The 10,772-nt window shown below is 39.9% G+C and overlaps 1 protein-coding gene across 4 annotated transcripts in view; it reads right to left on the reverse strand.

Annotated features, from left to right (window-relative positions):
• Positions 1-3,057, reverse strand: part of slc44a5b (solute carrier family 44 member 5b) — a 44,952-nt gene extending 41,895 nt beyond the window's left edge. The window contains exon 1 of one of the 4 annotated variants that reach the window (XM_030049406.1): positions 2,772-3,057. In XM_030049406.1, coding sequence (XP_029905266.1) covers positions 2,772-2,808 — 37 coding nt within the window. In that variant the 5' untranslated portion in view covers positions 2,809-3,057. The remainder of the gene's footprint in view (positions 1-2,771) is intronic. The other 3 variants (XM_030049409.1, XM_030049405.1, XM_030049407.1) reach the window with 3 other exon arrangements.
• Positions 3,058-10,772: the final 7,715 nt, after the last annotated feature.

The raw sequence follows: 10,772 nt of genomic DNA on the forward strand, positions 1-10,772 counted from the left end.
AATAGTTTAACATTCATGCAACAATGAGTCTAGAGGAATGTTCCTGCTCTTTGATTCTGAGAGGCTGACATCAATTCAGACATTTCGAGTTGATGTTTTAACAAGCTAATTTCTTTCCCCATCAAACATTTTGCAGCCAAACAACAGTACGCAAGACACACGGCCAGCAGCAGCTCTTCCTTAACAGTGTTAGAGGATTTTTACCTATGCATTCCAAATCCACTTCAAAAACCCACACATTTGGTGTGACCCTGGTTGCCACAATGATTTTTCACAGAATAGAATTTGCTTTGTCATTCTCTGCTCACCTCAGAGCCCAGTGAAGTCAGTGAATTGACTTTTGGCAAAGCCACTTGACTTAACAAAAGCAGCACAGAGCCAATAACGTAAAGCTGCTGACCTGAACACAGAGAGTCATAGTAACTCCATCCCATGCTCCACTAGCTGACTCTTCAACTGGCCCAGCAGCACAAGTCACACAAAGGCGAAATTATGTTCCCTGATTAAACTGTCTCCGTATATTCTATGTAATTCTCCAAAGAGCGGCACTTGAATTGGTGCTCTGGGCGAAAATGCCAACAGTCACTGAATCTAATCAATGAATCTGTAATGACATGCAGGCTTTACCTTTGTGTTTCACTCCAAAGCGGCACTAAAGCTCTTTATTTGCCACGCTAAACATAATGTAAAGACATGCCAGGCTTATGATACGCTTTCAAGCACCAGTTGTGGCTGAAGTTTGTGCATTAGAAGTAGGGCTGGGCAATATATCAATAATATACTGATATCGTGATATGAGAGTAGACATCGTCCAGGATTTTGGCTTTCATACTATCATGATACGGCACATGTAGGCTATTGTTATTTCCTAGTTTAAACCCTTCATAACAGTAAAGGGATACAATTTTCTGATCTTGTTAGACTGCTTTCACTGATCTGTTATTTGCCTCTACCTGTTTGGCCATCAAATTCACATCACTCATGATAAATCATCAAAAATTTCTCATGTAAAGGTTTATGAAAGCACCCTCAAAATATCAATATCAAGGTACTAGGTCGAAAATACTGTGACATTTGATTTTTTGTCCACATCTCCCAGCCAGATACAGGAGTGAAGGGGTTTGAAAGCGCCGTGGTGAATTGCGGGTCTCGAGAGACGACTGAGAATTGACTGCAGCTGACAGGTTACAATCATGATTGGCAGAGCGCTGGAGTCATGAGATCTGAGGGTCAGCGTGTAGCTGAACAACAGCCCCCCACCCCCCACCCCCCATCGACAGACTCTGCATTACCCATGTTGCTCTACAGCTCAAAACCGCCTTGACAGTCATCTGAGGTGAAGCTATCACCGGTGTACAACTTGAACAGAGCTGAGTCATATGATGCATCTGTGAGTCCCTTAGGAAAGATGTGGAAGACGGAAGACCTGACACCCACGCAACAACTGAGGAAATGTGATATGCTGTGGAAATTCATTATCATGCATTGTCAAATTAATCTGAAAGCAAAATTAAGTAACAAATTGTAGAAATAACCACACAAAAGCCTGTGATGGCACTGAGGTTGGACCTATGGCGGTTTAGAGATATCAAGCTGGTGTTGACCTTTTGTTAAATATCAGATATCAGCCAATAATTCTTCTTTTTTTTCCCTTTTTTAAAATCCTGCGCTAATTGCTGGGCTAAGTTTATTCCAAATTCAATTTTCCATTTGAAAGGTCTCATGTTTTCAACCACAACTCAGGACAGTAGGAAAGATGGATCACGCTGCTTTTTGGAGCCACTGTCATTAACAAAGTTTCATTGTCCGAGTTTAACACTGTTTCGGAAACTTTGTCCACCCTGTCAAGACTAAAAGCATGATCGAAAACACCGGACAGTTGTCAGATTCATACACAGTGAATAAAGCCACCAAACAGTAGATATTGGCAAATTCAAGTCAACAATATCAGCCAGGTATGGGCCTTGATAATCCCATGTCAGCCCAAACCCTAGTGAGAGTCTCCAGTGCAAGTGCTTTGTTCCTCTTTGTCCTCCTCTCATGAGAAGACACTGCTGTCTGTGTGGCATCTGGCAGTAATAAAGGACTATATTGCCTTAGATAAACGAGATGATGACTAAAACAGGCTAATGGACAGACAAATGTGCCCACAGATTAAATATCCATACGCCTGGAGCAGCATAATGTCACTTCCACACAAGAATTCCTTTGTCATGAGGCTCACAGAGGACATTGTTTTTGTAGCCCTCATCACCAACTGCACCAGCTGAATTGTGGCATAGTTGCTGTATTATTGTAATGATCCAGCTGTGGGCAGGGAGTGATGAGACGGAACAAAAAAAAATTAAAAAGAAAAAAAAAAAAAAGTAAAATAAGACTCATTGTTGTTTTGACTCTTCCATTGTATGCACTTTTACAGTAGCCTACTGGCGCTTGGCAGTGTTGCATATGGCAGGCGAACAATAAAAGACGACAGTTACTGTACTGGTGCCTTTCACTTGAGGCAGCTATAGGTAGGGAGCATTTCTGTGACAGGGGATAGGTTTGGGAAGGCTAAAACAGTCCTGGGAAACGGCGCAGGCTACTTATGTCACAGTAAATACCGCTGAATAAATGTCACACGGTTGCTTATCAGACTGCCAGCGTCAAATGTGGCGACTGTTAGCGGTGTAAATCACGGCGAGGGGTCAAAATACCATTCGGGCCACGGGCATATATCCTCTGCCACAGGGAAATATGTTGGCGTTTATAACAAAGACGAAGCGACTCACCATAGTAAGAGGAGGGAATGTCCGATTTTCTAGCCATTGCACTTCACAGGGGAGAGGCAGCACCGTCTTGGTTTTGGAGATTGCATATGCGAGTCGAAGTGAACCGCAGCTTGTTTTTTCGTTAATGGTCCTGTCAAAATAAAGACAGAAAGCTTGGAGGTATTCTTGGGTCTGAGATGCTTCGGCCACGCAGCTGAGCGTCAGTCGTGTTTACAGCTCAACGTCATTAATTATGCCGGAGGGGGAGAAAACACGCTCTTAAAGGGGACGCCGCAAACCCCCCCTCCACATCCTGGCTGTTGTTGTGTGCGCGGTTTCCTTCTGTTATGGCGTTTTTGGGTCTAATTTCAACGCAGTTACGCAAATTAATTGACGTAAACAACTTTACATGTCAAATTTGTACACGGTGAAGTTGTTCCGCTGCCTTCCATTGACTGCCGAGTCGTGATTTCCGAGTTGTAGCTGGTTAATTATACATAGTTATTATATAATGTTACATAATTTTGCAGCTGGGAGTTGCACATTTCAAGAAGGCAACGATTTTAAAAGTGACAGCAGTGAATTCCTTCAAACCCCCCCCCCTCACGTGGAGCTCTCTGTGGAGACACACTGCCCCCTGCTGGACATGCTGTGACAGTGCAGATATATGTTGCAAACCTCCACCTCACCTCCTCTCCAACACGCACGCACGCACGCGCACGCACACACACACACACACACACACACACACACACACACACACACACACACACACACACACACACACACACACACCTCTAGCAGACCTGTATAACTGCAGTCCTGAGAAATTTCCATTAATTGCATTCATTTCATAGCACTCTAACCTCAGTCCTCTCAACTACATGCCTAACCTTAACTCCTATAAAGTAAACCTAATCCTATATAATGCTAAATTGCCGTTGGGATGGAAACATGCAAAGTATCCTCACTTTGGAGAATTTTTGGAATATTTCTATTCTTGTGAGGCCATCTGGGCTATTTGGTCGAGTGTAGGCTACATGCAGGATTCACCTAAGTGTGCTTTTTTTGTTTTTTGGCACCTTTTTGTTTTTTGCAGAGTTCTTGGTTGTGAGTGCAGAGTAGAGACACAAGTACACACACAGCCCACACACTGAGGTTGGGTATGGAGAAAGAGTCCACATTAAAATGAGCTGAGGGTGGGAGAGAGTTGCAGTCCACCACAGTCACATTATGACCAGGGAGTGGCAGCAAATAGCCGAGAGGTTCATGATTTATTTGGGTGAATAGGCTACGATTAAAGTAAGATCAAGTAAGAGGCATGCTTTCTCCTCTGCAGTGAGACATTCATCAGTAACAACTGGGATGTCAACTGAAGTATCAGCGTGCCCCACTAAACATGCCAAATCCTTTTAAAATTAAAGTCATTTGATTCTTTTAACGTATCATTCCATTAGAAATGGAGCAGGATCTGTATAACACTGATATGAAAAAGCAATGTCTCTCACAACTCTGTCAATAACAGTACAGAGAGCTCAGGTTGCTGTCGTGGCAGTTATTTCTGATTCCACTCTGACGAGAATGAGGAAAGAGACAAAAATTGCTCACAGGATTGTTACAGTTTAATCATGCTCAGAGCATGGCACACATACAAGAAGTCAACCTTGCAACAGTACAATAAAGACTCTTTTATACCATAGCTGTTTCTTCCCTTATCCGTTATCTCCCTGCTCTGCTGATCTTTCAACCCACCAAGGCTGCTGCTTACAATTTGTGCACACATCCTGGAGCTTCCTCACGCATTTCTCTGTTGCTGGCCTTGAGTGAGCGAGCTCCTTCTCAGGTCACATATGTGGAGCGACAGCACCTTTACTTTATTCCATACACTATGCACTTTACAGCGTCTATTTAAGCAATATAGGCTAAAGTTCAACTTGATCTTTGGCTCCAGATTAAAAGTAAACATATATGATTGTATGGCAAACACGTGATTGTTTGAGCACACAAATTATATAATCATACAGAACAATCATTATGAGTGACTGCCCCGAGGCAGATCATGTGTCAATGTGGCTTAAAAACTGTTGGCTCACTGCCCAGCCCTGTCTCACAGCTTTTTGTGGCACAAAATGGAAAGTATAGATTTATGTACACAGACATCAGTCAGCAAGACTTTCAGAGTAAATTATTTCAGCTGGAAGTATGTTTTGTGCCTGTACCACATACCATAAGGTAGTATAAAGAGTGAGAAAGAGGCAAGGTGGGGTGGCAGATGGGTCTGTCACTACAATTTTCACTCAGCCGATCAGAGTTTGAGCCCAATTGTGAAGTGTGACCACTCATTGTTTTCGTAACAGTAACCCTTTTCCTAACCCCGACCCTTTACCTAACCTTAACCACGACGTTAATTTAGCCACCGTCATGTGGGAAAATTTGTATTCATGGACACAAATTTTATGCACAAAAAATAAAATTCATGCTCATGGACATAAATTGAATGCACAAAAAGTATCATTCATGTTCATGGACACAAATTAATTTTGTACCCATATGCGTGAAAAAATAAGCAGTCCGTGTCCATGGAGCCAAATCTGTAGATTAAATTTTGTGACTATTTCACAAAGTGCCATGAGTGTTGAGTTGCACTGCCAGTCACACACACAATCACATCGTCACTGCTCACTGCAATATTGCAAAAGCACAGGGATTTGTCTTTGTGATTGGTGCAGAACAGTGGTGCTCAATCATCTTGGTTCATGACCCCTTAAAACAAAGCAATGCTGGTGACGTCCGTCGCAGGCTGGCAGAGCGGTGAACCGCTCACAGAATAATTTTCACCTCTCAGGTTGTTTCATTTGATTAATTATAAGAGGACACCTGGGGGTTGAAAAATGGCCGGTACTCAACAGGAAAATGCAAAAATTAGAAGACAAGTAAGAGAAAGTCGACAGGATGATACAGTAGAAATATGTTTTTTTTTTTCCTTATGCCATAAATCAGTGAAAAGGGAAGGGGACACTGTAAAAACACTGTGATGGTAAGCAGACTCACATGTCATTGCAAAGAGAGAGATTTAAAATTATGTGTCTTAGTTGTATGTTTTTCTGAGAATTTGTAATCTTTTGAAGTTCTGTGTTTTTCAAATCATCAAACAGGCAGGCTGAATGCCTGACACACTTGGGTTTTGATGCTATAAATACATCGATACCACGGCCAGATGGACCCAAGATTTTTATATCCCAGTTGGAAACATAGTGTAGATTACTGCATTGAAGAGAGAGGGGAAAAAAAAAGGTCATGATAAGCTTATGTGTGCATTCCAATGTTATTCATGTGCTTTATACAGTAAGCCTGTGTACAACAGTGAGCTGTTGGCTTGTTTTGAAATTTATAAAAGATGTTTTATCAAAATATTTTTTTTAATCTAATCACATTTGGCCACATTTTGTAAGATAAAAGAGAACACAGGAAGATGGAGGCAACAAACTGCTCAGTTTTGGAGCATGACGGTTATTTGCTGGTTTTAGCCTTCAACAGTTGCCTGTAACAGCGATTTTAAAAGAAGGGTCCCTCAATTTTTCACTATCTCACCATGCTGAATCTATTTGCCAGTGTTTAAATTATGGCGTCCAAACATTTTACTACTAAACACACACCAAAACATCTTTTCATATCAGGGTCTCAAGGACAAAATCACTTCAAATGGAGGTCGGCCGCTTAATAAGTCAACTCAAGCTTTTAGAACATGAAAAAGTTTAAAAATCCCAGCACTGCAAGGTCACTGAGTTTCACTCTGGAGTACAATATTCACTTTGGAGAAAGCTCCCACTGGAATATTAATTCAAATTTCTAATTTTATATTAGATTTTGGAATATTATAGTATTTGTTTTGTCTATCCCCCCATCCCCCTCTGAGACCTACATTTAGATGACCCGCTTTTATTTGTGGACAAAATCACCTTTCAAAATGACCTCCATTGACAATGAATGGGAGGCTGACTCTCTGAGCACACAGAGTAATTGACTAACATTTTGCATCCAAGTGTACTTCAGGTCAAAGTATGAATTAAACAGTGTGGACAGCTTGTGATTATCACATATTAGGAGTTCAAGCAGTCTTCTCTCATTTTGTAGCTGTGGGAAAGCTCACTAATACGGCCTGAACTGACCAAGGACAAATGAATGACAAACTGTCTTTCACAAGTGAAACTGTGGAAAATGTGGCCCCCTCTAAGCATCACTGTATCTCCCAGAGTAAAAGTTGCCAGCTCATCTGGCTGTCATACAGTGAAAATGAGGGATGGCAACAGCTTGCTAATTACATAATCGAGATGGTGCATGACAGATGCAGTCAGAGTCGATGCTGTTCTCTTCCCATTTGGTTTGCAGGCAGTCTGCTCCACTCGCTGAAACAACAGGTAATTTCTGATGCAGTTTTCCACTTGGAGTTTGAGTGCTGAGTGAGTTTATAATTAGAGGCAGGAGAAGATGCTCTTGACTGTCTCACTTTTTTTATCTCTGGTGGTTAGGACTGCTGTTGCAATTGACCCTGCTGCCTCCCAAAAACTGCAATCCTCAAGTCACACAACGAGGATGATTGTATGGCTTTTTTTTTTTTTTTTTCAATGTGGACAAACTCAACAACCACATGAAATATAAATAGGACACTGGGTGAGAGGAAATTGCAGTTGTAACTGAATTAGGATGCCTTATCTCTTGCGCATAATAAATGTAAATGTTCCTCTTTCAGCCTGAGTCAAAACAAATGTGGGTATTATTTGTCCACAGAACACAGTAGATTTTAGATAGTTCAATCACCACATCACCAAAGCCACCCTTGCCTTCCCCTTCGTCCAATAGGCATTTGTTTTTGTAATTTAAGAAAAGGATTAAAAACGCCATTAAAAAAGGCAAATAAACCTAATAAATGGAACCATGTACTCCAGTTTCCTTTGGGCTTTTTTGAGAGCATCTGGCCCAGGGGCTGAGATGTAGAGATAGTACCTGTACTTGTATTACAGTTAGACCAAAATATCCTTTTGCCAACACAAATTGATCAACTTTAAAAATACTGAATCTTGACTTGAGATATCTGTTATCAAGGTTCTATCATTGCAAAAAGAGTGGTTGTACTGGTATCACTATCAACTTTCAAATTCACATTTGTGGGAGCATAATTTGTATACAAAAAAGCAAGATATGCATGGTTAAAAATAGTTACACGTAGGAATACGGTATTCAGATCAAAACAACCCACAAAGGGCATTTGACAGTAAAGCAAGTATCAGCACAGCAACACTGTGCTTTGGGGAAATCGTTTCATTTTCAAGGCTGAAATTAAGGTCAAGATGCCCAAAAGAATCTATGGTTTGATGGCAGTTTAAGTCGTGGACAACATAATATGTGAAATCCCATTTTTGGGACATCAAACAGGTGCCAACGGAGCTGATTATTTCTCACTTGTATTGTATTTGGCACATAGTACAGGCAGACTGCCGTCTGTCGTCTTACTGGATAGGAGATTCTAGTTAATTAAGAAAAAAGGGTTTTGTTCCACAGACAACATTTGCTTCCCTCCTGCTGGTGTGTGCTCCCTAGAGCTCTGTTTAGAGATGCAGATACCCTGGGGATGCCTCTAATCAAAACACACAGACTGCCAGTAGAAATCAGAGAGAAACAGCCATCTATTCCTCCGAATTCACAATGAGGAATAGCTTTATGAGGCGCTGCTTCTCAGTGGTAGAGATAATTTTGTAATGATAATAATTCTACCAATTACATGCCCATGTGCTGTCACAGAAAAAGAGTAGGCAGTTAGAAAAATGGGAGCTATTAGATAAACAAAAGGGAGAATGATATATCCACTGGAGAAAATCAATATTCACAGTGCCTCTTAGCATGATACTTTTTGTATGAACTTGAGTCCTTAACACCAAAGCTGAGTGCAGAAAGTCATCAGAAATTAGATTCTTTCTTTTTTTTCCCACCTGGAGAAAGTCATTCACGCCTTCTTCCCGTCTTGCTTTGAACACTGTATCTTTCTGTTCACTCGCCTCAACCAGAAAGCCTTGTGTTGGCTGCATGTTGTTGAAAATGCTGCAGCCAGCCTTTTAACTTGACCTAAATGAAGAGATTATATCATTATTTAGCAACCTTACACTGGCTTCCAGTTCATTGTAGGATTGATTCTTAAAATTGCATTGATTCCTTTCAATGCAGTAAATGGCCTGGTTCAAGCTTTTATTTCAAAGCAGTTATCTCCTTAAGTGCAGAAGCGTATAGATTGGCAGACCAAACTCTGACCGCTCCAAAAGCCAGAAGAAAGACACAAGGGGACTGTGTATTTGCAGTCAGGTTGCTTGAACTTTACAATTATCTGACTGGAGTAATACCTTCATCTACTTGCATCCAATTCAAAATTCACTTTTGTGAACTTGCATTCAATCACTATCTTGTTTTATGTTATTGTTTGGTTGCAGATGTCACTGGATGACTGCTTCTTGTAGCTTTCCCAGCAAATGTCTATTTGTGTATCTCTGTACATTTGAATTTACTCTTTTAATCATGAGCTCTTTGTACAGAGAAGCCTCACATCACATCACATTGCATCACATTGCATTGCCTCATTTAACTATGCATTTGCATCGTATCGTATTTATTTTATGATATTGTATGCATTGTATTGCATTGTACTGTATTGTATCATATCATATCATGTCATATTGTATTGAATTTTGTATTGCATCGTATACTGTATTATATCATATCATATTGTATTGTATCGTATTGTATCCTGTTGTATCATATCGTATCTTGTATTGTATCATACCTGGTATCATATCGTATTATAATGTATTGTATGAGATTATATCATATTGTGTTGTATCTTGTATCATATTATATCTGGTATCGTATTGTATTGTATTGTGTCTTGTATCATATCATATCATATCATATCGTATCATATCTCTTATCGTGTCATATCGTATCATATCTCACGTCATATCATATCTTATCATGTCTTGTATTGTATCTTGTATAATGTCATATCATATTGTATTGAAGTGTATGGTATCTTTTATTCTATTGTATTGTATCGTATGGTATCCTGTCATATCATATTGTATTGTAGTGTATTGCATCTTTTATTATACCATGTATTGTACCATGTATTGTATTGTATTGTATCTCACCTCATATCATATTGTACCATATCTTGTATTATATTGTGTCTCGTATCATATGGTATCACATCGGGAGCTGAAGCGCATTTAAAGGCCTAAGCTCTCTAGTACTTGACTGGTGGCTAAGTGGATGGATAGGAAAATTGTCAGTGACCATGAAGTACTGTGTGTTACTGCGACCACACAAAGTAACAAATGGTGCTGAGATTCACCTCTTTGTACACTAGGCAGTATAAATCTTTAGACAATTTTCATGTCACCATTATTTTAAGTGTAAAATCCTTAAGAAAAGACTGTTTTAACATGGAGAACTACAACGTACATAACCTCTTGTCACAATTTCAAATATACCTACTATTGCGCACAGCGATAATCAGCCTCAGTTGATTTTTTATGTGAGCGCTTTTGTAAAATTGAGCCAAACACGACACAACATATTTCAAAATCAAAGTCATATGCTTTTCAGATGGCTTATGTATGAAGATAGAGTGGATGCACTAACTGAGTAAAGTCAACCCTGGGGTTGATGGAAATTAAATCACGTTTGACTCACTATTGCTTTTAATGTCTCATTTTATCTTGTATCATACCATATAATAGCCTATTTTCTTATCTTATTTGTACCATGTTATATTGTGTTGTCTCATGTTGTAGCCTATACGAATCAGTTAATCTAGCTTCAAGATCACACTCAGTTATTCTAATACCCTTTGCTAATTTATCTGTCAAGGGCAATTGTTAAAAATTACTGTATATCTGGGCCAAAAACATAAAAGGGACGACCTGATTGTTCCCAACAGGCCTTCCACATCTTAAGTAGGCTACCCTGATTTTTCAA

This window comes from Myripristis murdjan, chromosome 4, assembly GCF_902150065.1.
Source record: "Myripristis murdjan chromosome 4, fMyrMur1.1, whole genome shotgun sequence".
Lineage (NCBI taxonomy): Eukaryota > Metazoa > Chordata > Actinopteri > Holocentriformes > Holocentridae > Myripristis > Myripristis murdjan.